General features: G+C 39.1%; 2 protein-coding genes and 28 non-coding genes across 37 annotated transcripts in view; all 30 read left to right on the top strand.

Moving 5' to 3' along the window:
- LOC106571278 (uncharacterized) overlaps positions 1-9,489 on the top strand; it is a 59,366-nt gene extending 49,877 nt beyond the window's left edge. The window contains exons 84-103 of the mRNA XM_045695629.1: positions 59-106; positions 555-606; positions 798-844; positions 1,040-1,087; positions 1,289-1,340; positions 1,536-1,583; positions 3,025-3,071; positions 3,273-3,321; positions 5,199-5,245; positions 5,696-5,747; positions 5,943-5,990; positions 6,182-6,228; positions 6,426-6,474; positions 6,670-6,717; positions 7,163-7,210; positions 7,402-7,448; positions 7,889-7,936; positions 8,137-8,188; positions 8,389-8,453; positions 8,987-9,489. Coding sequence (XP_045551585.1) covers positions 59-106; positions 555-606; positions 798-844; positions 1,040-1,087; positions 1,289-1,340; positions 1,536-1,583; positions 3,025-3,071; positions 3,273-3,321; positions 5,199-5,245; positions 5,696-5,747; positions 5,943-5,990; positions 6,182-6,228; positions 6,426-6,474; positions 6,670-6,717; positions 7,163-7,210; positions 7,402-7,448; positions 7,889-7,936; positions 8,137-8,188; positions 8,389-8,435 — 924 coding nt within the window. The 3' untranslated portion in view covers positions 8,436-8,453; positions 8,987-9,489. The remainder of the gene's footprint in view (positions 1-58; positions 107-554; positions 607-797; positions 845-1,039; positions 1,088-1,288; positions 1,341-1,535; positions 1,584-3,024; positions 3,072-3,272; positions 3,322-5,198; positions 5,246-5,695; positions 5,748-5,942; positions 5,991-6,181; positions 6,229-6,425; positions 6,475-6,669; positions 6,718-7,162; positions 7,211-7,401; positions 7,449-7,888; positions 7,937-8,136; positions 8,189-8,388; positions 8,454-8,986) is intronic.
- Positions 148-219, top strand: LOC123727469 (small nucleolar RNA SNORD50). The gene has a single exon (XR_006759465.1). It is a non-coding gene; the product is annotated as a small nucleolar RNA SNORD50 (small nucleolar RNA).
- Positions 397-468, top strand: LOC123727468 (small nucleolar RNA SNORD50). The gene has a single exon (XR_006759464.1). It is a non-coding gene; the product is annotated as a small nucleolar RNA SNORD50 (small nucleolar RNA).
- On the top strand, positions 648-719 carry LOC123727411 (small nucleolar RNA SNORD50). Its single transcript, XR_006759407.1, has one exon. It is a non-coding gene; the product is annotated as a small nucleolar RNA SNORD50 (small nucleolar RNA).
- Positions 886-957, top strand: LOC123727540 (small nucleolar RNA SNORD50). The gene has a single exon (XR_006759534.1). It is a non-coding gene; the product is annotated as a small nucleolar RNA SNORD50 (small nucleolar RNA).
- LOC123727467 (small nucleolar RNA SNORD50) lies at positions 1,129-1,200 on the top strand. Its single transcript, XR_006759463.1, has one exon. It is a non-coding gene; the product is annotated as a small nucleolar RNA SNORD50 (small nucleolar RNA).
- Positions 1,382-1,453, top strand: LOC123727418 (small nucleolar RNA SNORD50). The gene has a single exon (XR_006759414.1). It is a non-coding gene; the product is annotated as a small nucleolar RNA SNORD50 (small nucleolar RNA).
- On the top strand, positions 1,625-1,696 carry LOC123727466 (small nucleolar RNA SNORD50). Its single transcript, XR_006759462.1, has one exon. It is a non-coding gene; the product is annotated as a small nucleolar RNA SNORD50 (small nucleolar RNA).
- Positions 1,873-1,944, top strand: LOC123727465 (small nucleolar RNA SNORD50). The gene has a single exon (XR_006759461.1). It is a non-coding gene; the product is annotated as a small nucleolar RNA SNORD50 (small nucleolar RNA).
- LOC123727402 (small nucleolar RNA SNORD50) lies at positions 2,125-2,196 on the top strand. Its single transcript, XR_006759398.1, has one exon. It is a non-coding gene; the product is annotated as a small nucleolar RNA SNORD50 (small nucleolar RNA).
- LOC123727464 (small nucleolar RNA SNORD50) lies at positions 2,368-2,439 on the top strand. The gene has a single exon (XR_006759460.1). It is a non-coding gene; the product is annotated as a small nucleolar RNA SNORD50 (small nucleolar RNA).
- On the top strand, positions 2,621-2,692 carry LOC123727417 (small nucleolar RNA SNORD50). The gene has a single exon (XR_006759413.1). It is a non-coding gene; the product is annotated as a small nucleolar RNA SNORD50 (small nucleolar RNA).
- Positions 2,874-2,946, top strand: LOC123727566 (small nucleolar RNA SNORD50). The gene has a single exon (XR_006759560.1). It is a non-coding gene; the product is annotated as a small nucleolar RNA SNORD50 (small nucleolar RNA).
- LOC123727593 (small nucleolar RNA SNORD50) lies at positions 3,113-3,184 on the top strand. The gene has a single exon (XR_006759587.1). It is a non-coding gene; the product is annotated as a small nucleolar RNA SNORD50 (small nucleolar RNA).
- LOC123727463 (small nucleolar RNA SNORD50) lies at positions 3,363-3,434 on the top strand. The gene has a single exon (XR_006759459.1). It is a non-coding gene; the product is annotated as a small nucleolar RNA SNORD50 (small nucleolar RNA).
- LOC123727415 (small nucleolar RNA SNORD50) lies at positions 5,049-5,120 on the top strand. The gene has a single exon (XR_006759411.1). It is a non-coding gene; the product is annotated as a small nucleolar RNA SNORD50 (small nucleolar RNA).
- LOC123727592 (small nucleolar RNA SNORD50) lies at positions 5,287-5,358 on the top strand. Its single transcript, XR_006759586.1, has one exon. It is a non-coding gene; the product is annotated as a small nucleolar RNA SNORD50 (small nucleolar RNA).
- On the top strand, positions 5,537-5,608 carry LOC123727574 (small nucleolar RNA SNORD50). Its single transcript, XR_006759568.1, has one exon. It is a non-coding gene; the product is annotated as a small nucleolar RNA SNORD50 (small nucleolar RNA).
- Positions 5,789-5,860, top strand: LOC123727414 (small nucleolar RNA SNORD50). Its single transcript, XR_006759410.1, has one exon. It is a non-coding gene; the product is annotated as a small nucleolar RNA SNORD50 (small nucleolar RNA).
- LOC123727539 (small nucleolar RNA SNORD50) lies at positions 6,032-6,103 on the top strand. The gene has a single exon (XR_006759533.1). It is a non-coding gene; the product is annotated as a small nucleolar RNA SNORD50 (small nucleolar RNA).
- LOC123727537 (small nucleolar RNA SNORD50) lies at positions 6,269-6,340 on the top strand. The gene has a single exon (XR_006759531.1). It is a non-coding gene; the product is annotated as a small nucleolar RNA SNORD50 (small nucleolar RNA).
- Positions 6,516-6,587, top strand: LOC123727462 (small nucleolar RNA SNORD50). The gene has a single exon (XR_006759458.1). It is a non-coding gene; the product is annotated as a small nucleolar RNA SNORD50 (small nucleolar RNA).
- On the top strand, positions 6,757-6,828 carry LOC123727573 (small nucleolar RNA SNORD50). The gene has a single exon (XR_006759567.1). It is a non-coding gene; the product is annotated as a small nucleolar RNA SNORD50 (small nucleolar RNA).
- Positions 7,009-7,080, top strand: LOC123727413 (small nucleolar RNA SNORD50). The gene has a single exon (XR_006759409.1). It is a non-coding gene; the product is annotated as a small nucleolar RNA SNORD50 (small nucleolar RNA).
- On the top strand, positions 7,252-7,323 carry LOC123727536 (small nucleolar RNA SNORD50). The gene has a single exon (XR_006759530.1). It is a non-coding gene; the product is annotated as a small nucleolar RNA SNORD50 (small nucleolar RNA).
- On the top strand, positions 7,489-7,560 carry LOC123727461 (small nucleolar RNA SNORD50). The gene has a single exon (XR_006759457.1). It is a non-coding gene; the product is annotated as a small nucleolar RNA SNORD50 (small nucleolar RNA).
- On the top strand, positions 7,735-7,806 carry LOC123727459 (small nucleolar RNA SNORD50). The gene has a single exon (XR_006759455.1). It is a non-coding gene; the product is annotated as a small nucleolar RNA SNORD50 (small nucleolar RNA).
- LOC123727458 (small nucleolar RNA SNORD50) lies at positions 7,978-8,049 on the top strand. The gene has a single exon (XR_006759454.1). It is a non-coding gene; the product is annotated as a small nucleolar RNA SNORD50 (small nucleolar RNA).
- Positions 8,230-8,301, top strand: LOC123727401 (small nucleolar RNA SNORD50). Its single transcript, XR_006759397.1, has one exon. It is a non-coding gene; the product is annotated as a small nucleolar RNA SNORD50 (small nucleolar RNA).
- A 4,553-nt stretch (positions 9,490-14,042) lies between the features above and the next one.
- Positions 14,043-23,998, top strand: LOC106571276 (heterogeneous nuclear ribonucleoprotein Q). 8 transcript variants are annotated; one of them, XM_014144144.2, is made up of 12 exons: positions 14,043-14,280; positions 14,987-15,164; positions 15,938-16,056; positions 16,148-16,255; positions 16,549-16,662; positions 16,939-17,115; positions 18,327-18,462; positions 18,631-18,836; positions 19,226-19,375; positions 19,482-19,603; positions 19,780-20,161; positions 21,758-23,998. In XM_014144144.2, the coding sequence occupies exons 1-12, from the start codon at positions 14,278-14,280 to the stop codon at positions 21,794-21,796; spliced, it is 1,734 nt and encodes a 577-aa protein (XP_013999619.1). In that variant the 5' UTR covers positions 14,043-14,277; the 3' UTR covers positions 21,797-23,998. The 8 variants fall into 8 exon arrangements, with proteins under 8 accessions (XP_013999619.1, XP_013999618.1, XP_013999617.1 ...); XM_014144143.2 differs by having other exon boundaries at positions 21,755-23,998; XM_014144142.2 differs by having other exon boundaries at positions 19,780-20,303.
- Positions 23,999-24,111: the final 113 nt, after the last annotated feature.

Genomic DNA, 24,111 nt, shown 5'->3' with positions numbered 1-24,111 from the left:
ACATTTGAACATGCATGCACAAACTTCATGTTAATATTTTGACTGTACTGTCTTTCAGGCAACTGCAGACCAGAATGGATGGGAAAAGTACATCTTGTTGCTAACTGTAAGTATCTGCTAGTTTTGTGCAAACTCGTTGCAAGATTGTATTAAGGATGACATTATTCCGAACCTGATTCCTGTAAGATTGACAACCCTATCGGATCTGACTTCTGAAATACAATTAGCATAATTGATCATGATACATTTGAACATCCATGCAAAATAAAGTTAATGGTAATATTTTTTTACCATACTGTCTTTCAGGTAACTAAAGACCAGACATGGATGGGAAAAGTACATCTTGTTGCTAACTGTAAGTATCTGCTAGTTTTATGCAAACTCGTTGCAAGATTGTATTAAGGATGACATTATTCCGAACCTGATTCCTGTAAGATTGACAACCCTATCGGATCTGACTTCTGAAATACAATTAGCATAATTATCATGATACATTTGAACATCCATGCAAAATAAAGTTAATGGTAATATTTTTTTACCATACTGTCTTTCAGGTAACTTCAGACAAGACATGGATGGGAAAAATACAGACTGTAGCTAACAACTGTAAGTATCTGCTAGTTTTGTGCAAACTCGTTGCAAGATTGTATTAAGCATGAACCTATCCCGAACCTGATTCCTGTAAGATTGACAACTCTGTCGGATCTGACTTCTGAAATACAATTAGAATAATTTCTGATGCCACAGTTGAACATGCACTAGGGTAATGTGAAACTGTTCACCTTACCGTTTTTCAGATATGCAGACCAGAAATGGAATCCTCTACACCAGAACATGGCTTCCTGTAAGAATCTGTTGTCTACTCCTAGTTTTTTGCAAAGATTGTATTAAGGATGACATTATTCCGAACCTGATTCCTGTAAGATTGACAACCCTGTCGGATCTGACTTCTGAAATACAATTAGCATAATTGATCATGATACATTTGAACATGCATGCACAAACTTCATGTTAATATTTTGACTGTACTGTCTTTCAGGGAACTGCAGACCAGAATGGATGGGAAAAGTACATCTTGTTGCTAACTGTAAGTATCTGCTAGTTTTGTGCAAACTCGTTGCAAGATTGTATTAAGGATGACATTATTCCGAACCTGATTCCTGTAAGATTGACAACCCTATCGGATCTGACTTCTGAAATACAATTAGCATAATTGATCATGATACATTTGAACATCCATGCAAAATAAAGTTAATGGTAATATTTTTTTTACCATACTGTCTTTCAGGTAACTTCAGACAAGACATGGATGGGAAAAATACAGACTGTAGCTAACAACTGTAAGTATCTGCTAGTTTTATGCAAACTCGTTGCAAGATTGTATTAAGCATGAACCTATCCCGAACCTGATTCCTGTAAGATTGACAACCCTGTCGGATCTGACTTCTGAAATACAATTAGCATAATTGATCATGATACATTTGAACATGCATGCACAAACTTCATGTTAATATTTTGACTGTACTGTCTTTCAGGGAACTGCAGACCAGAATGGATGGGAAAAGTACATCTTGTTACTAACTGTAAGTATCTGCTAGTTTTATGCAAACTCGTTGCAAGATTGTATTAAGGATGACATTATTCCGAACCTGATTCCTGTAAGATTGACAACCCTATCGGATCTGACTTCTGAAATACAATTAGCATAATTGATCATGATACATTTGAACATCCATGCAAAATAAAGTTAATGGTAATATTTTTTTTACCATACTGTCTTTCAGGTAACTTCAGACATGGATGGGAAAAATACAGACTGTAGCTAACAACTGTAAGTATCTGCTAGTTTTGTGCAAACTCGTTGCAAGATTGTATTAAGGATGACATTATTCCGAACCTGATTCCTGTAAGATTGACAACCCTATCGGATCTGACTTCTGAAATACAATTAGCATAATTGATCATGATACATTTGAACATCCATGCAAAATAAAGTTAATGGTAATATTTTTTTACCATACTGTCTTTCAGGTAACTTCAGACCAGACATGGATGGGAAAAATACAGACTGTAGCTAACAACTGTAAGTATCTGCTAGTTTTGTGCAAACTCGTTGCAAGATTGTATTAAGCATGAACCTATCCCGAACCTGATTCCTGTAAGATTGACAACCCTATCGGATCTGACTTCTGAAATACAATTAGCATAATTGATCATGATACATTTGAACATGCATGCACAAACTTCATGTTAATATTTTGACTGTACTGTCTTTCAGGGAACTGCAGACCAGAATGGATGGGAAAAGTACATCTTGTTACTAACTGTAAGTATCTGCTAGTTTTATGCAAACTCGTTGCAAGATTGTATTAAGGATGACATTATTCCGAACCTGATTCCTGTAAGATTGACAACCCTATCGGATCTGACTTCTGAAATACAATTAGCATAATTGATCATGATACATTTGAACATCCATGCAAAATAAAGTTAATGGTAATATTTTTTTTACCATACTGTCTTTCAGGTAACTTCAGACCAGACATGGATCTGAAAAATACAGACTGTAGCTAACAACTGTAAGTATCTGCTAGTTTTGTGCAAACTCGTTGCAAGATTGTATTAAGCATGAACCTATCCCGAACCTGATTCCTGTAAGATTGACAACCCTGTCGGATCTGACTTCTGAAATACAATTAGCATAATTGATCATGATACATTTGAACATCCATGCAAAATAAAGTTAATGGTAATATTTTTTTTACCATACTGTCTTTCAGGTAACTTCAGACCAGACATGGATCTGAAAAGTACAGACTGTAGCTAACAACTGTAAGTATCTGCTAGTTTTGTGCAAACTCGTTGCAAGATTGTATTAAGCATGAACCTTATCCCGAACCTGATTCCTGTAAGATTGACAACCCTGTCGGATCTGACTTCTGAAATACAATTAGCATAATTTCTGATGCCACAGTTGAACATGCAGTAGGGTAATGTGAAACTGTTCACCTTACCGTTTTTCAGATATGCAGACCAGAAATGGAATCCTCTACACCAGAACATGGCTTCCTGTAAGAATCTGTTGTCTACTCCTAGTTTTTTGCAAAGATTGTATTAAGGATGAACCTATCCCGAACCTGATTCCTGTAAGATTGACAACCCTGTCGGATCTGACTTCTGAAATACAATTAGCATAATTGATCATGATACATTTGAACATCCATGCAAAATAAAGTTAATGGTAATATTTTTTTTACCATACTGTCTTTCAGGTAACTAAAGACCAGACATGGATGGGAAAAGTACATCTTGTTGCTAACTGTAAGTATCTGCTAGTTTTATACAAACTCGTTGCAAGATTGTATTAAGGATGACATTATTCCGAACCTGATTCCTGTAAGATTGACAACCCTATCGGATCTGACTTCTGAAATACAATTAGCATAATTGATCATGATACATTTGAACATCCATGCAAAATAAAGTTAACCTGTTGGGTCTAGGGGGCAGCATTTGCACGTCTGGATAAAAAAAATGTACCCGATTTAATCTGGTTACTAATCCTACCCAGTAACTAGAATATGCATATACTTATTATATATGGATAGAAAACACTCTAAAGTTTCCAAAACTGTTTGAATGGTGTCTGTGAGTATAACAGAACTCATTTGGCAGGCAAAACCCTGAGACATTTTCTGACAGGAAGTGGATACCTGATGTGTTGTATTGACTTTAAACCTATCCCATTGAAAAACACAGGGGTTTAGGAATATTTTGGCACTTCCTATTGCTTCCACTAGATGTCACCAGCCTTTACAAAGTGTTTTGAGTCTTCTGGAGGGAGATCTGACCGAACAAGAGCCATGGAACGGTGATGTCCCATTAGACACCTGGCGCTACTTCATGTTGGGTACCCTCGTTCCAATACGTTATAAAAGGCTATGCATTCGTCCACCTTGAATATTATTCATGTTCTGGTTAAAAAGGCCCTAATGATTTATGCTATACAACGTTTGACATGTTTGAACGAACGGAAATATATTTTTTCCCCTCGTTCATGACGAGAAGTCCGGCTGGCTTACATCATGTGCTAACGAGACGGAGATTTTTGGACATAAATGATGAGCTTTTTTGAACAAAACTACATTCGTTATGGACCTGTGATACCTGGAAGTGACATCTGATGAAGAGAATCAAAGGTAATGGATTATTTACATAGTATTTTCGATTTTAGATCTCCCCAACATGACGTCTAGTCTGTATCGCAGCGTATTTTTCTGGGCACAGTGCTCAGATTATTGCAAAGTGTGATTTCCCAGTAAGGTTATTTTTAAATCTGGCAAGTTGATTGCGTTCAAAAGATGTAAATCTATAATTCTTTAAATGACAATATAATATTTTACCAATGTTTTCTAATTTTAATTATTTAATTTGTGACGCTGACTTGACTGCCGGTTATTGGAGGGAAACGATTTCCTCAACATCAATGCCATAGTAAAACGCTGTTTTTGTATATAAATATGAACTTGATAGAACTAAAAATGCATGCATTGTCTAACATAATGTCCTAGGAGTGTCATCTGATGGAGATTGTAAAAGGTTAGTGTATCATTTTAGCTGGTTTTATGGTTTTGGTGACCCTGTCTTTGACTTGACAAAACATTACACACAACTCTTGTAAATGTACTGTCCTAACATACTCTAAATTTATGCTTTCGCCGTAAAACCTTTTTGAAATCGTAAAACGTGGTTAGATTAAGGAGATGTTTATCTTTCAAATGGTGTAACATAGTTGTATTTTTGAAAAATTTGAATTTTGACATTTATTTGGATTCAAATTTGCCGCTCTTGAAATGCACCTGCTGTTGATGGAGTGCACCACAGGTGGCACGCTAGCGTCCCACCTAGCCCCAAGAGGTTAATGGTAATATTTTTTTTACCATACTGTCTTTCAGGTAACTTCAGACAAGACATGGATGGGAAAAGTACAGACTGTAGCTAACAACTGTAAGTATCTGCTAGTTTTGTGCAAACTCGTTGCAAGATTGTATTAAGCATGAACCTATCCCGAACCTGATTCCTGTAAGATTGACAACCCTGTCGGATCTGACTTCTGAAATACAATTAGCATAATTTCTGATGCCACAGTTGAACATGCACTAGGGTAATGTGAAACTGTTCACCTTACCGTTTTTCAGATATGCAGACCAGAAATGGAATCCTCTACACCAGAACATGGCTTCCTGTAAGAATCTGTTGTCTACTCCTAGTTTTTTGCAAAGATTGTATTAAGGATGAACCTATCCCGAACCTGATTCCTGTAAGATTGACAACCCTGTCGGATCTGACTTCTGAAATACAATTAGCATAATTGATCATGATACATTTGAACATCCATGCAAAATAAAGTTAATGGTAATATTTTTTTACCATACTGTCTTTCAGGTAACTTCAGACCAGACATGGATGGGAAAAGTACAGACTGTAGCTAACAACTGTAAGTATCTGCTAGTTTTGTGCAAACTCGTTGCAAGATTTTTTAGGATGACATTATTCCGAACCTGATTCCTGTAAGATTGACAACCCTATCGGATCTGACTTCTGAAATACAATTAGCATAATTGATCATGATACATTTGAACATCCATGCAAAATAAAGTTAATGGTAATTTTTTTTTACAATACTGTCTTTCAGGTAACTTCAGACCAGACATGGATGGGAAAAATACAGACTGTAGCTAACAACTGTAAGTATCTGCTATTTTTGAGCAAACTCGTTGCAAGATTGTATTAAGCATGAACCTATCCCGAACCTGATTCCTGTAAGATTGACAACCCTGTCGGATCTGACTTCTGAAATACAATTAGCATAATTGATCATGATACATTTGAACATGCATGCACAAACTTCATGTTAATATTTTGACTGTACTGTCTTTCAGGCAACTGCAGACCAGAATGGATGGGAAAAGTACATCTTGTTGCTAACTGTAAGTATCTGCTAGTTTTGTGCAAACTCGTTGCAAGATTGTATTAAGGATGACATTATTCCGAACCTGATTCCTGTAAGATTGACAACCCTGTCGGATCTGACTTCTGAAATACAATTAGCATAATTTCTGATGCCACAGTTGAACATGCACTAGGGTAATGTGAAACTGTTCACCTTACCGTTTTTCAGATATGCAGACCAGAAATGGAATCCTCTACACCAGAACATGGCTTCCTGTAAGAATCTGTTGTCTACTCCTAGTTTTTTCAAAGATTGTATTAAGGATGACATTATTCCGAACCTGATTCCTGTAAGATTGACAACCCTGTCGGATCTGACTTCTGAAATACAATTAGCATAATTGATCATGATACATTTGAACATGCATGCACAAACTTCATGTTAATATTTTTTTTACCATACTGTCTTTCAGGTGACTTCAGACAAGACATGGATGGGAAAAGTACATCTTGTTGCTAACTGTAAGTATCTGCTAGTTTTATGCAAACTCGTTGCAAGATTGTATTAAGGATGACATTATTCCGAACCTGATTCCTGTAAGATTGACAACCCTATCGGATCTGACTTCTGAAATACAATTAGCATAATTGATCATGATACATTTGAACATACATGCACAAACTTCATGTTAATATTTTGACTGTACTGTCTTTCAGGCAACTGCAGACCAGAATGGATGGGAAAAGTACATCTTGTTGCTAACTGTAAGTATCTGCTAGTTTTGTGCAAACTCGTTGCAAGATTTTTTAGGATGACATTATTCCGAACCTGATTCCTGTAAGATTGACAACCCTATCGGATCTGACTTCTGAAATACAATTAGCATAATTGATCATGATACATTTGAACATCCATGCAAAATAAAGTTAATGGTAATTTTTTTTTACAATACTGTCTTTCAGGTAACTTCAGACCAGACATGGATGGGAAAAATACAGACTGTAGCTAACAACTGTAAGTATCTGCTATTTTTGAGCAAACTCGTTGCAAGATTGTATTAAGCATGAACCTATCCCGAACCTGATTCCTGTAAGATTGACAACCCTGTCGGATCTGACTTCTGAAATACAATTAGCATAATTGATCATGATACATTTGAACATGCATGCACAAACTTCATGTTAATATTTTGACTGTACTGTCTTTCAGGCAACTGCAGACCAGAATGGATGGGAAAAGTACATCTTGTTGCTAACTGTAAGTATCTGCTAGTTTTGTGCAAACTCGTTGCAAGATTGTATTAAGGATGACATTATTCCGAACCTGATTCCTGTAAGATTGACAACCCTGTCGGATCTGACTTCTGAAATACAATTAGCATAATTTCTGATGCCACAGTTGAACATGCACTAGGGTAATGTGAAACTGTTCACCTTACCGTTTTTCAGATATGCAGACCAGAAATGGAATCCTCTACACCAGAACATGGCTTCCTGTAAGAATCTGTTGTCTACTCCTAGTTTTTTCAAAGATTGTATTAAGGATGACATTATTCCGAACCTGATTCCTGTAAGATTGACAACCCTATCGGATCTGACTTCTGAAATACAATTAGCATAATTGATCATGATACATTTGAACATACATGCACAAACTTCATGTTAATATTTTTTTACCATACTGTCTTTCAGGTGACTTCAGACAAGACATGGATGGGAAAAGTACATCTTGTTGCTAACTGTAAGTATCTGCTAGTTTTATGCAAACTCGTTGCAAGATTGTATTAAGGATGACATTATTCCGAACCTGATTCCTGTAAGATTGACAACCCTATCGGATCTGACTTCTGAAATACAATTAGCATAATTGATCATGATACATTTGAACATACATGCACAAACTTCATGTTAATATTTTGACTGTACTGTCTTTCAGGCAACTGCAGACCAGAATGGATGGGAAAAGTACATCTTGTTGCTAACTGTAAGTATCTGCTAGTTTTGTGCAAACTCGTTGCAAGATTGTATTAAGGATGACATTATTCCGAACCTGATTCCTGTAAGATTGACAACCCTATCGGATCTGACTTCTGAAATACAATTAGCATAATTGATCATGATACATTTGAACATCCATGCAAAATAAAGTTAATGGTAATATTTTTTTACCATACTGTCTTTCAGGTAACTTCAGACCAGACATGGATGGGAAAAGTACAGACTGTAGCTAACAACTGTAAGTATCTGCTAGTTTTGTGCAAACTCGTTGCAAGATTGTATTAAGCATGAACCTATCCCGAACCTGATTCCTGTAAGATTGACAACCCTATCGGATCTGACTTCTGAAATACAATTAGCATAATTGATCATGATACATTTGAACATCCATGCAAAATAAAGTTAATGGTAATATTTTTTTACCATACTGTCTTTCAGGTAACTTCAGACCAGACATGGATGGGAAAAATACAGACTGTAGCTAACAACTAAGTATCTTCTAGGTTTGTGTAAGCCTGACAACCCCATCGGATCTGACTTATTTTTTTGTCATTATTATTATACATTTTTTACCCCCTTTTCGCCCCAATTTCGTGATATCCAATTACACTGCAATTCCCTCGGGACATGCGAAGGTCGAGTCATGCGTCCTTCCCAAACCGCACTTCTTAACATCCGCCTGCTTAACCCGTATGCTAGCCGCACCAATGTGTCGGAGGAAATACCGTTCAACTGATGACGTAGTCAGCCTGCAGGCACCAGGCCCACCACAAGGAGTTGCTAGAGCACGATGAGCCAAGTAAAGCTCCCCCGGCCAAACCCTCCCCTAACCCGGACGATATTGGGCCCTTTGTGCACAGCCTTTTGGGACTCCCGGTCATGGCCAGTTGTGACACAGTCTGGGATCGAACCCCTGTCTGTAGTGACTCCTTAGGCTGCTGCGCCACTCAGGAGTCCCCAATTTGCAGATTTCTGATGTCACATGTTAACATGCAAAAGGGTTTATTGTTAAATTATTTTCCTGGTTGTCTTTCAGGGCACTGCTAGTCGTGACTATATCCTTCCAAATTGTCTCGTTGACTAGCAACGCCTGAGCTTCAGAGGTTGGGGGACAGCAGACCAGAAAAGGACACAGTGTTACACTTGTAAGAATGCATTTTGTGAAGTTGTTGCAAGATTGTATTTAGGATGACACTATCCCGAACATGATTGACAACACTGTCAGACCTGACTTCTGAAATGCAATTTGCAACCAAATGTGTTAACAGGATTTTGGGGAGAATAGCTTTATAAAGGTTGTAACAAGGTGTTTTCTTTCATTTTTTAAATTCCTAGTGACTGTCTTCGCAAGGGTCATTGTGATCTTTATCATACAATGGAGCTGGCCATCACTAGCAATGTGGAGAACGCATTATTGCCTTTTCATTTACAAAGCTCTAAATTAGAACTGTGCTATCCTAGGACAAAGTTTGTTATATTGACTGTATTGATTTGTGCAGTAACTGGATGTTTGAATTTAATAAAGATCATTTAAATGCATTCGGTCTTTCATTTTTGTTTCACTGCATAGGCTTTTGTCCCAACTCATTTGGGTGTGAATGATGGCATGTGGAATCTAAAGCGTCATAATGTCAGATCTCATAATCACAATATCAGTGTGTCATTGTTAAATATTTATTCTGTAAATATCAATTCTCTAAAGATTAGATATTTTCTAAGAAAAGCTGCATGTTCAATTTCTTAGTTGTATGACAGCAGCTATTTAAAAAAAAAAGGTCACTTGGCAAGTCAGTTAAGAACAAATTCTTTACAATGACGGCCTACCCCGGCCAAACCCTACACGTACGACGCTGGGCCAATTGTGTGCCGCCCTGTGCTCAAATGAATTTGTCCTAATTTAAGTAATTTTGTCATTTGAGAGAACGGATTACGATCGTTCTGTTGAGGTAAGGTCTGACTCAACTTTATTTGAGTAACGTTAGGTGTAAAATACTTTGCATATGGCTTTCTCAACATGGACCTTATCAATCAAAACATGTTAAACGGGTGAAAGTTTCCCACAGCATGGCTTACTGACCACAACATGGAGATCCACAAGACAGCCTATTATATGTGATGGGTGCATTTGTCCTATCACCTCCACTGAGGACCTTACCATTAGTGACTGGAACGAGCTGCAACAAACACTCAAACTGGACAGTTTTATCTCAATCTCTTCATTCAAAGACTCAATCATGGACACTCTTACTGACAGTTGTGGCTGCTTGGTGTGATGTATATTTGTCTCTACCTTCTTGCCCTTCGTGCTGTTGTCTGTGCCCAATAATGTTTGTACCCTGTTTTGTGCTGCTACCATGTTGTGTTGCTACCATGCTGTGTTGTCATGTGTTGCTGCCATGCTATGTCGTCGTCTTAGGTCTCTCTTTATGTAGTGTTGTGTTGTCTCGTCGTGATGTGTGTTGCCCTATATTTTTATTTAATTTATTTTTATTTTTAATCCCAGCCCCAGTCCCCGCTGGAGGCCTTTTGGTTGGTCGTCATTGTAAATAAGAATCTGTTCTTAACTGACTTGCCTAGTTAAATAATTAACTTTGGAGACGGAGTTGCACTTGGAGCAAGTGGTCATGAAGTGCAGGAACGACGTGATGGTGGGTTCAAAGAGTTGCCCTGGCCCATGGAGCTAGAGGAAAGATGTAACAAAGGTAATACCTTTGTCCCATTCTCAATTAATCTTTACTCAATATGTCCAATCCTCAAAAGCCATAGGAAAAGGTCTGAGTGGAGGGACCGTTGAGATGAGACAAATGGAAATGGAGCCTCTGACTCTTTGCAATGTATTTTTTTCCTTGTACTGTAACACAACTGAAGCAATGCAAATTTTGGGCCCTCCCTCCCAAATTTGTTGTGGTCAGGTCCAATACCTGAGCAGTGGCATGCGGAGGTGTGTGTGACTGAAGTCACACACAAGACCTGCATCAGGAACAACCTGTTGATGTTGGTCTGTTTTTCACCGCAGCTTCCAATTTAAAATAAATCAATCTTCGCTTTATTAGCTTCCAATTTTAAGGACTGGTTTTCTGGACATAGATTAATTCTAATCCCGGACTATAAAACACTTTCAATTAAGATTGTGTTTGGGAAAACACCAACGTGTTTCTCAAATTGTGTACCTTAACTGCTGGTAAAATGGAATTGATGCCCTGAAGGGTTGAAAGTGGCATACTGGTAATTTACTAGGTATTTATCTTGAAAGACTGGTGCAAATTGTAGAGGAGGATGCACCTGAACGTGCTTCTAGAACTGCACTGGCTGTCGGAAGCCTAGAGGACCACAAGCCAACCACCATCGAGCAGAAGACAGTCCCCATCAAGGGCCAGGATCTCTTTATCTGGGACAGAGTCCGAAAGTGTTTCGGGTTCCGAATTGGATACATTGTTGGCTTTGCTGGACTCTTCGCCTTACTCGACTAACATAACCGAATCTCCATCTGATTCATCATCTGATTTATTACATCTGAATCTTATGACTCATCTGAATCCGATTAATCTGAACCACAGCCTGATTCATAAACTTGAAACACATTCATAGAAATGACTGCTAAAGATCAGTCCTAGCGCTGCAAAATGTAATAACTAATTATGGTCGTCATCCAGAATAATATACATTTCTTCATGAAATGATGCATAAAATACTGTGGAAAATATTGCTTTTAAAATGATTATTTGCCTGGCTGTTCTAAAGATTTCATGTCCACCTGCACTTTTATTTGGGTCCATACAAGCATTTCGCTACACCCGCAACAACATCTGCTAAACATATGTATGTGACCGATAAAATTACATTTGATAATGCCCTTATACCTTTTCTTGGGAGAACTAATTTATAGGACATGACAAAGGGATGAAGATGGCATATGATGCCTGAAATATCTAACACCTTTATAAAAATGTCTCCCTGTTTGTTCTGGACAATGTCACAAGGCCACTGCTTCTGTTGTGTATCTAAAGCACTTAGTAGCCCTAGCGCTTGATCAGTTCCATTACATTACACATAAATCATTGGACAAGGCGTCTTCTGTATGGGGAGTTAACCTTAAGAGCCCCAACACTTGGTCAGAACACACATCACTTGCAGTAAGGTTTTGGAAGGACATATCTTTATCAGCGATAAATAATTGTCAAAAAACTATGTTAAATGTATTCACTTTATATAGGGTTAGGGTTCCCACGGTGCTTACGGAAAACGTCTCCGAAAACCTGTGTAAACGGAAGACGTGTTGTCACTGAACAATACTGTTGGCTGCAACTGTTAACTGTGTACAGTACGTATATTTGTCATTTTTGGAATTATTTTCATGTGATATGAAAGTAGAGCGATTTATGGTTCTAGAACCGTACCGCAATTGAGAATCGATTCACGTTTAGGTTGAGTATATGGCTGTTTTTTCATCCAGAGCCAATTCGCCTTCAAACATTCATAACGTGTAAGGTCCTTGGACTATAGGAAGTAACGTCAGCCTCATTTGGTCCATTATTGGGCTACCAGTAGGCTGGTATAAAATATTATGGATATACTGACAAGATGGCTCCCCGTCCTAACAGTATGGGGACGTCCACAAAACAGCACAGCGAGCCATCTAGCTCCCGCCTAACCTTTCTTTGGATTGGTGGATACATCTCATTTAACACCTCGCGACAACTCTGATATAACGTGTTTTTTCTCAAAGTTGCCGGGATGTTACGTATTCTACTTACACTACATGACCAAAAGTATGTGGACACCTGCTCGTCGAACATTTCATTCCAAAATCATGGGCATTAATATGGAGTTGGTACCCCCATTGATGCTATAACAGCATCCACTCTTCTGGGAAGGCTTTCCACTAGATGTTGGAACATTGCTGCGGGGACTTACTTCCATTCAGCCACAAGAGCATTAGTAGGTCGGGCACTGATGTTGGGTAATTAGGCCTGGATCGTAGTCTGTGTTCCAATTCATCCCAAAGGTCTTCGTTGGGGTTGACGTCAGGGCTCTGTGCAGGCCAGTCAAGTTCTTCCACACCGATCTTGACAAACCCTTTCTGTATGGACCTCGCTTTTGTGCACAGGGGCATTGTCATTCTGAAACAGGAAAGGGCCTTCCCCAAACTGTTGCCACCAAGTTGGAAGCACAGAATTGTCTAGAATGTCATTGTATGCTGTAGCGTTAAAATTTTCCATCACTGGAACTAAGGGGCCTAGCCCAAACCATGAAAAACAGCCCCAGACCATTGTTCCTTCTCCAAACTTTACAGTTGGCACTATGTTTGGGGCAGGTAGTGTTCTTCTGGCATCTGCCAAACCCAGGTGGTGAAGCATGATTCATCATTCCAGAGAACATGTTTCCAATGCTCCACAGTACAATGGTGGCGAACTTTACACCTCCCAAGCCTTCGCTTGGCATTGCGCATGGCAATCTTAGGCTTGTGCAGCTGTTCGGCCATGGAAACCCATTTCATGCATTTCCCTACAAACCGTTATTGTGCTGACGTTGCTTCCAGAGGCACTTTGGAACTCTGTAGTGACTGTTGCAACCGAGAACAGACCATTTTTACACGTTCTGTGAGCTTGTGTGGCCTACCACTTCGTGGCTGAGCCGTTGTTGCTCCTAAATGTTTTCACTTAACAATAACAGCACTTGCATTTGACAGAGCAGAAATTTGACCAACTGACTTGTTGGAAAGGTGGCATCCTATGACAGTACCACGTTGAAAGTCACTGAGCTCTTCAGTAAGGCCATTCTACTGTCAGTGTTTGTCTATGGAGATTGCATGGCTATGTGCTCGATTTTATATGCCTATCATCAATGGGTATGATTGAAAAAGCAGAATCCACTAATTTGAAGGGGTGTCCACATACTTTTGCATATATAGTGTATATCAGTACACGCGTAAGAACACAGGCATTACAAAACGTATATTCGATCAAATAAGCCATTCATTTGCTTGTTGACCAATTTCGACACCATACAAAAACTCCTCGCTTTGGTTGGCGAAAGAACGACAAATCGCCATCTGCTGGAGGGAGACAGATTTTCTACCGAGTTGGCCCTCTTTCTTCCTTTTCGAGTCTACTCTACATCGTCAAAATGCACCAGCCCGTGGTTTGCAGCTGCAGAAACCCCATAGATGTAGAAGCACTCGCGGCGTCAACTAGCCGCCATTTTACATCATCGGGACAGGAGTGAAAATCCGACCTACGCCGGGAATCGTAGATTTTTTTTTCCTTTTTTTTTGTAAGACCCTGAAATCAGACAAAATCAGCACGGTGCACCTTAGTGAACTATCAAATGGTAAATATTTGCATGATGTGCCAACTGGTCAAGCTAGGGATAGGTGTAGATGTTTGTTCTTGCAGTGTTTTCAAACAATGTGTAACGTGGTTAACGTTAGCTAACTAGCAAGCTAGCTACTCCTACCCGGCATTTTGAAAATGGATTCCAGAGCAAATGTCGTTAGCTAGACAGCTAAGTTAACTAGCTAGTTATTTGGCGTCTGGACACCAGGCCGGGTCCACGGACTAGCTAACTATGTTAGTTTCACTAATGTTACTAGCGAACCGGTGGCAAATATTTCAGACAAATTCCTGAAGAAGGGATTAACATTAGCTAATGTATTAGCAAATACGTTATTTGTAGAACAATGAGGTTTAGTTATATCTGTGGTATTAGTTTACTAGCTACTTTACAATGCATTGCTAAACAAGCCTACTACAGCAGTGCCGTCAGTGCGCACAAAACACATGTAACGCTAGTTTGCTGGTTTCTAAATGAGTCCAAAAACGCATCGTTAGTTATATTTAACGGTTATATTAATTTCCGAAGTTCAGTATAAAGTCGGGTACCTCTGGACTTAAGGCACTGTTTGCTTGCTAAAACAAGACCATCGTAAAACATTTTTTTCTTCGTTGCAGGAGTTTAATGATTAGCATGATCATAAAAGGCTTGTTGCTATACTACATTTTCCTGTCTAATTTCTTTGACTCATTGCATTACACAGATGTCTGGAGACATGGTGACTGATCAAGTAAATGGAAATGGTACAGAAGAACCAATGGACACAACTACAGTGGACACAACTGCAGCAGAAGTTAAACATTCAGACCATTTCCAGACTTTATTAGACGCTGGTTTACCACAGAAAATTGCTGAAAAATTAGATGACATTTACGTAGCAGGTGAGCGAAACTACCGTAATGGTCTGCCTTTTTAGTTCTATCTGTTAGCCGTTTGTATTTACCACAGCAACTTTGTCTGATTTCTTTACAAAATGGGTACAAACAAAGCTATCCTCACCATACCAAAAAACGGTATTTCTGAGTGGGAATTTTAATGAGTTGTGTCTGGACAGAGTAGAGAAGCTATTGGTTAATATGGATGGAATCCTATTGTAGATTAGTATACATTTTGAAACTGAGAAACTGGAGTGGATGGGGGAGGGTTGTCTTGATATGGTCTCAGGGGGAATCTGAGGCCATGGCATATGCAGGAACAATGGCACCAGCTGCCTGGACTGGGACAAGTGATGTCCCCCAGAAGCACAATGTGGACATGCTAATTATAATATAAAGAAAAGCATAACAGGGCTCTTAAGACATCTGTATTTACTTGTACAAGTACAGCTGACTGACCTGGGTTTAACAGTGTGATAATTGCTTGTGTGTGCAGATAGTGAGATATTCTTCACATCTTTCGATAAGCTGCATGTTTGTTAATTTCCTTATGTTTCTCTTATCCTTGTTCATGTTTTCACAACTAACCCAACTTTTTCTAGCAATATTGACTACTTTATGTGTTGATTGTCCACATGATATCTATTACTCAAATCCTGGAGCAACTCAACATTGCTGTGATGTTTTACCGCTAAGATCTGATTGGACATAATGCCATGTCTTATTGTGATATCATTGGTGAACAAAATGGTTATATTTGGAATGTCTCTCGTCTACAGGACTGGTAGCACACAGTGACCTAGATGAAAGGGCTATTGAAGCGTTGAAAGAATTTAATGAAGAAGGTGCTCTGCAAGTCCTGCTTCAGTTTAAGGAAAGTGATCTGTCACATGTGCAAGTAAGTGGGGCGGTATTACTCTTGGTTGAGGACGATTTTCTGATTTAGTGAAATGCTGGGAGGACCTAAAAGCTCAAATTTTCCCATGCAGAACAAAAGTGCATTTCTCTGTGGAGTAATGAAGACTTACAGACAGAGGGAGAAGCAAGGGACCAAAGTTTCAGATTCCACAAAGGGACCAGATGAGGCAAAAATAAAGGTATGTCAACACCAGGAAGTTTACTGTCCATGTTCTTAGTAGAAATTAAATATATCTGTTCCAATCTCTTCCCACTGCCTTGGCATATTGTAATAGCTGGGCATTTCTTGGCAGACTTGATCTAGACTCCACTTAGATTGTCAGAGTATTATACCAAGGTTCCAAAAGTCTGTCGATTTAGGCTGTGATCATAGATTTCTCTTTGCATAGCTTAATATTTTGGTTATTTGTGACAATCAAGCATTGTTTTTGTGTAGTTGCAACATTTAATCTATTTATTTGGATTATGTTAGGCTCTGCTTGATAGAACCAGCTATACACTTGATGTGACAACGGGTCAGCGCAAGTATGGAGGCCCCCCTCCAGAGTCTGTGTATTCAGGTGCTCAACCCACTATTGGAACAGAGGTAAGGTCTTTACCTTTCAGTGAACAAACGCACATGAATGAGACCATCAAACATCTACAAATCGCTGTTTGTCCTAATGATGACATTTGTAGTTCTGGAGAGACTGAGAGCTTACTGCTAAGATCTGACTGGGCTGAAACTTAAAAGACTAAAGTGTAATAATAAAAAAATAACCTATCTTGTGCCTTTTGAGTTCCATAAATATTTTGTGTATACATTTCCAGAACCGAGCACTTTCGCAGATGTTTCTTCATGTCATGTTCCCTCCCTTTCCAGATATTTGTTGGGAAAATTCCTCGAGACTTGTTTGAGGACGAGCTGGTGCCGCTCTTTGAGAAGGCGGGACCTATCTGGGATCTACGTCTAATGATGGACCCTCTTAGTGGCCTGAACAGGGGGTACGCCTTTGTCACTTTCTGCACTAAAGAGGCTGCCTCAGAGGCAGTAAACCTGGTGAGTGTGTCTTCATGCCTTGACGAGGGTTGCAAAATTCCAGGAACTTTCAATAAATTCCCTGTTTTTCCAGAAATCCTCACTGTAGGATTCCGAATTTCATAATTATTTGCTCCTGATTCCGGGAATCCTGCAACTGGGATTTCAGGAATACCAGGGAATTTTGCAACCCTAACCTTGACACTCCAGTTATTGCATCCTCTACAGCAGGGATCTCCAACAGGTCGATCGCGAGCTACCAGTAACTCGCAGCCCACATATGAGTAGCTCGCCAAACAATTCTGAAAGTACATGCAGTTACCATATGTTCCACTGCAAACTGTGATAAACAAATCTCACCAGTATCCGCTACCATCTAATCAACCCAACACTGACATTATCTCAACCCCTGGTTAGCCACTATTGGCTTAAAAAGCTAAATCTAACACAATATCTGCCAGTTAATTTGCAGCAATATTGCCCCTGTCTGTGTGGTGCACGTGTTTCTATCGCTCTGTGTGTAGCTAGTTGACGTGATAAGTCTTGTGGGTTGACAGAAATGCTTTCCCCAAAGCCGACTCAATTAAATGTTAACTGCAAAGTAGGCTAACCTGGCAGAAGTATATTATTTGTATCTATTATTTGTTACCTGCAAACATTGCCATGAAATTTGAGCAGCAGCAGTACAGAACCATCGCCAGACCAGCACATCAGATGGCACATTCCTCACCTGCCAGATGCACAATTATGTCTTCATTTTCTTCCAAACTTATAAAAAATGGTCTTCAGGTGGGATTTAAGCATTGTCATGGACTCAGAACATCCAATTTCGTTGTTTTTCTTTGAACAATTGTATTTTTGATTTCAAAACAAATCTAAAACCAGGAAAAATAAAATTGAGAAGATAGTTTTGGGAAATATACAACATAATTTGGAGAGAGAAATCCTTTCATTATTTTACCTGGTATATTTACCAAAAACACAGTGCACTACTTTCTCTTGTACAGTAAGGACCTGGGGAAGAGTTGCAGGGGAGGGAGGAAAATGTGCCTTTTTTTTTTTTTTTAAGTAGCTCATGCTAGAAAAGGTTGGAGAACCCTGCTCTATGGTATTCCTCATTTTGTTTTCAGGCTTCATCGGTTTAATCAATTTGAAAATATGAACTTTCTGTGCCATGGTGGTTTCATATTTATGCTTGTCACCCTGGTTGACGAGTTCCTCTCTTTCCGTAGTGTAATAATCATGAAATACGCCCTGGCAAGCACATTGGAGTGTGTATATCTGTTGCCAATAACAGGCTGTTCGTCGGCTCCATCCCCAAGAGTAAAACGAAAGAGCAGATGGTGGAGGAGTTTGCTAAAGTCACAGGTAAGAAACATCTTTGCTGATGGGTGAGATTAGGGCTCTTCATTTTATTACGTTAAGGACATGTCTTCTGGTTGTAGCTAACTACATCAAGAGCAGATTTGCTTTAGCTATGAGAATGTGATCTTTAATGCATTTCAAACCTGAACTGACTCTTTCTTTTACCAACAGAGGGTCTTAATGATGTCATACTGTACCATCAGCCGGATGACAAAAAGAAGAACAGAGGTTTTTGCTTTTTGGAATACGAGGACCACAAAACTGCTGCTCAGGCCAGACGCAGGCTGATGAGTGGCAAGGTGAAAGTCTGGGGAAACGCGGTTACTGTGGAGTGGGCAGACCCCATAGAGGAACCTGATTCAGAGGTCATGGCCAAGGTAGGTGATCTGATTATTACAAAGTGATGAAACACTGGATAAATGAGTGTGTATCCCTAATGATACCCTATTCCCTATATAGTGCACTACTTTTGACTAGGGGCCATTGGGTGTCATTTGGGACGACGCCGGGGTTTCTGAATGTTGCCAATTTAACTTTATCTCGGGTATAAAAATCCCTCTGTTGAAGGTCAGGGGATGTACATTGATTGGTTTCCTACCTGACGTCTTGCTTCATAGGCTTGCAGTTGAAAATTGATCAACCTCAAGTCTTGCATTTAACAAAATGCAACAGCTAGTCTTTAACTGGGTGATCACACTGATGTCTTTGTGGAAACCATGTACTTGAAATTCATAACACGTTTCCTTTCATGCATTTCAATCCACAGGTCAAAGTTTTGTTTGTCCGAAACCTTGCGAACAGTGTTACGGAAGAAATACTGGAAAAATCCTTCGGCCAGTTTGGTAGACTGGAACGAGTGAAAAAGCTGAAAGATTACGCGTTCATTCACTTTGATGAGAGGGACAGTGCAGTCAAGGTACTGCCGTTAAGCGACGATATAATGAGAATACACTGCTGTAAGTACATGACGGTGCATAGGTGTGTAATTGTATGATGACTGTAGTTTGCCACCATCTCCACAGGCATTGGCTGAAATGAATGGTAAAGATCTAGAGGGAGAGCACATTGACATAGTCTTTGCAAAGCCCCCTGATCAGAAGAGGAAAGAACGCAAAGCTCAGAGACAAGCAGCCAAAACAAACATGTAAGAAGTCTTCCCAAATGTTACACCTCTTTACAAAAAACTCCACTTTTCAAAGGCCAAATTGAAATGGTTGCATGACCAATTCTAAGTTCTAATCCCGTAAGAACAGTAATCAGTCCATATGTGTATAGTGCCTTGAACATTTTTGCATGGTTGTGCTTGTTTTTCCCACATAGGTATGATGATTATTATTACAACTACGGCCCCCCTCAGTTGCCCCCTCCCACAAGAGGCGGTAGGGGTAGAGGTGGTGCTAGGGGAGGGTATGCTTACCCCCCTGACTATTATGGCTACGAGGATTACTACGATTATTATGGTTATGACTACCACAATTACCGTGACGGATACGAGGACCCCTACTACGGCTATGATGACTATCAGGCTCCCGCTAGAGGAAGAGGGGGCAGAAGTGCCTGGGGGCCATCTCCAGCCAGAGGCCGAGGCGGTGCAGGCACTTTCAGGGGCAGAGGTGGCTTCTCACCGCGTGGCGGTCCAGGATCAAGCAGAGGAGGTGTACGAGGTGCCAGAGGAGGTGTGCAGCAGAGAGGCCGCGGCGGGGTACGTGGTGCAAGGGGTGGCCGCGGTGGAAATGTAGGAGGAAAGCGCAAAGCTGATGGGTACAACCAGCCAGATTCCAAGCGGCGCCAGACCAATAATCAGAACTGGGGCTCTCAACCCATTGCTCAGCAACCGCTCCAAGGTGGTGATCGTTCTGGTAACTATGGTTACAAATCTGACAACCAGGAGTTTTATCAGGATTCTTTTGGGCAACAGTGGAAGTAGAATTTTAGGGCTATGATTTCAAATCCTTTTTTTTAGAGGCTTGATCTGAATAGTCGTAAATCCATACGGTCGCCTCCATTTTTTTCCAATTTGGTAACATCTGGCAAGTTTTGTCTTGTATATATTTTAATAATCCGCTTGGATTTTAACCGTAGATACAATCCCACCTGCTTCTGGCGAACTGGTACATTTAAAAAAAAATATTGATTGTGATTTCCATAATGTTTTGACATTTTAAATTTGCAATCATGTGCTCCAGCTCTCTATTTGGCTATAGTAGTATTATGTATGTTTTTAGCAATTCTGATCTCCATGTCTTAAGTAGCTAACAGCAACAACGCTTATGTCTCTTAAATATGTAGCCTCGCTTTTTAAAACAAATGAAATTACAATTTGTATGTTACACAAGGTAATTCTAGGAAATAGCTTGTCTTGTAAAAAAAAAAAAAGGGGGGGGGACTAGTCCAATTTTTTTTTGCCTTTACATTTTGGCTTGTATTCTTTGCTGTTTGTCTGCTTTAATAAACATACACACACAAGTGTACAAAACTTCAAATTGTGTTGCAAATTCATGTTTCGGCAAATTCTCTCTTTAAATTGCCTTCAAATTTAAGGCTCCTTGTGGAAGAGAAGGACTAAAGGTTTGCCTATGTTAGCCACATGCTGCAACGTCACTTTTGCATGCCATCAAATTTATCACCTAGTTCAGCAGTCGGCATCTTTCCACAATTCAAGTGTTACGTATGTGTAGAGACATACCCCATCAGAGCATAAAAAAATAAATAAATGAAACGCCATATCTCAAACATTGAATTTGATTTCACTTTTTTTTTGTAGCCCAAATTTAAATGGATTTTCATTAAAGACATGCACTGAAAACAAGTGTGAAATCTTTCTCTGGTGGCCACTTCAAATCTGTCCCTTCAGCTATTAAGAAAGCACAATTTGTGAAGCTTTTTGTGTCTCAGAAAGATCTATATAGTCATTGGTAGCCTTAACACTGATCTTGCATGTTTCTCAAATTCCTAATTGAGTAATGGTGGGAAATAATTGTCATGCATGGACTGTCTGTAGAGCTTGTAGTTTGGCCATAACCCCTAATCTTTCCACATCCCAACTACTTAACTTGTCTCCTTTTAAAGAACACAGCAAAGCCACTGTTCTGCTTGACCTTTTCCTAAAGGCATAGACTTGTTGCATGTGACGTTGAAAGGTGTGGAAGTCGATGAATGCTTACAAGAGTTTGTCTTTAATGTGCAGTAGCCCATTTTCTGTAGTTACATGTGTGTAGATGTTATGTGGTGTAGATGTTATGTGGTCTTCTGTTGTGGTCTATCTTCTAATTGCATCCTTTTGTTACCTGACTAGCAGGGAAAAGAGGTCGAGGCCGGTCCTGACCTGTCACTATGAAGACTGACCTGCTACTTACTGTATGTGGGGTTACACCAGGAAGCTGCCAATGGAAGTGATGGTAAGGTCAACTCAATGGTCCAATGATATTCCAGCCTTAAAGCAGCATATCTCCCAGAACTGCTACAGGAGAAGATGATCAAAAGAGAACTCAAATCACTTGCTTGGACTTTTTTATTTTAACTTGTCACCATCCCCCATATCCCCAAAGAATATGCCATTTTAAATGACTGAAGATGTTGAGATTTCCCAGGGGACTCTTCATCCTGAAATGAAATGTAATTATGTCTTTTGCACTTTGTCTAAGTTTGAAGTGGCTCAGAGGAGCTTGATGCTAATGTACATTTGTGTGGTTAATGCAGCTTTATGCTGGGATAGACATGTTTTAATCCTGTTTTTGATTTGGATTGGTTTTAAGAATGTTTTCAGGCGTAACCCCCTGGCATAAAGTCAGGCATTCCAGGAAGGTGGTTATTTTCAGAACTTATTTTAAAGGGTTGGTTAACTACAGTGGTGAAAAAAAGTACTGAATTGTCATACTTGAGTAAAAGTAAAGATATGTTAATTAGAAAATGACTCAAATAAAAGTGTCACCCAGTAAAATACTACTTGAGTAAAAGTAAGTATTTGGTTTTAAATATGCTTATTTATCAAAAGTAAATGTAATTGATAACATGTAATTAAGTATCAAAAGTATACATTTCAAATTCCAAGCCATACGGCACCATATTCTTGTATTTTTATTTATTTACGGATAGCCAGGGGCACACTCCAACACTCAAGACATAATTTACAAATGAATCATTTGTGTTTAGTGATTCCGCCAGATCGGCGGCAGTAGGGATGACCAGGAATGTTCTCTTGATAAGTGTGTGAATTGGACCATTTTCCTGTCCTGCAAAGCATTCAAAATGTAAGAAGTAGTTTTGGGTGTAAGGGAAAATGTGGAGTAAAAAAAGTACATTATTTTATTTAGGAATGTAGTGAAGGAAAAGTTGTCAAGTACAGATAAGCAAAAAATCTACTTAAGTAGTACTTTAAAGTATTCTTACTCAAGTACTTTACACCACTGGTTAACTACCTCTGTACAGAGGATTCAACTGCCCTGTTTGTACTGTAAATAGGAAAACTTAATTGATGAAAGAAGGGCTTGTTCACCCACTAAATATTAGGACTGTGAAGGTATCAGTATCGCACTATTTTTTTCCTTTTTTTCCCATGGCAAAAATGACAACATGAAGCAGACAACTCTTTGTTACTTAAAACATCTACTGTATGTAAAATATTGTGTCCTATAGCTTGGAAAGTAAATACATGTGACTCTGGATGACACCATAATGTTTGTTTCCAACATTAGGGTTTTGTTTCCTTGCCACAATACGAGTATCGCGATACTGGTATGGTCCCGGCCCTACTAAATATGCACAAGGGCAACAGCAGAGCACATGTAGTTTTATTATAGGTGCTGCGTGCTATTTGTCTGACACTGCGAACAGTCAAACTCTGCATGTTAAATAATCTCATGTAATGAGTCTGAATGAACAAGCCATGCTTTCATCTAGGCTGAACTGAATTTGCAGTGTGCTTCTTCAGATAATGTAGTTACTGGTTGTATTATAGTTTAGGAAAATGTTACTTTTGTAAAAGCTTGAACACCAGAAAAACATCAACTTTTTTCAAGCTTTAAAGTGTCCCCTTCTTTGCTCGATGGGATAGGAAGTTTAACTTTTGTGTATATAATCACATCCCTTTTGTAAGGTTGCATACACTAATGTTTGAAAGCCATCCACCTACTTTGTGTAAAGATATTTGCCTAATCATGTTGTACAACGTGAGCATTGATCAGACATCCAACCAGCTGCCTTTTTGTCACATTTGACAAGTGTCTTCAATCTGCATCATGTTGAACATATGATTAGTAGCGGAGTTAGCTGGATATGACTGGTTTTATCCAGTTCAAAAGGGATGCGGCAGCTTTTTTAAATTGCATAAAGGATACTGAACAACTTGATCAGGTTTTTTACACAGTTGACTCCCTCAGTAAGTCTCATTAGACAACCTTTGAAAATACCAGTGTTAAAATATTGTTGGCTGGCTAACAAGTTTCTTTTTTTTTTTGCAGTCTTGCAAATAAATTGTTTTATACTGTAAATTGAGGCGAGTAGCTTTATTTTTCAAAATAAAGGTCTTGATTTTATTGTAGTGCTCTTGCTACTGTATCCATGTGTATGACTATATCCATCTAACAAGTGTGTAGATGTAATGGAAATTGGTGAAAAGACTGATAATCAGCATGTTTGAGTTGTGAATTATTA

Source organism: Salmo salar, chromosome ssa15 (genome assembly GCF_905237065.1).
Source record: "Salmo salar chromosome ssa15, Ssal_v3.1, whole genome shotgun sequence".
Lineage (NCBI taxonomy): Eukaryota > Metazoa > Chordata > Actinopteri > Salmoniformes > Salmonidae > Salmo > Salmo salar.
Note: the sequence above shows the minus strand (reverse complement) of the source record. Positions and strands in the feature narration are given on the sequence as shown.

Coding starts and splice junctions, on each gene's coding strand:
- LOC106571276 (XM_014144136.2), top strand. Junction 18,837..19,225: donor ATTCAGAGGTCATGGCCAAG/GTAGGTGATCTG, acceptor TTCAATCCACAG/GTCAAAGTTTTGTTTGTCCG. Junction 19,604..19,779: donor CAAGCAGCCAAAACAAACAT/GTAAGAAGTCTT, acceptor TTTCCCACATAG/GTATGATGATTATTATTACA.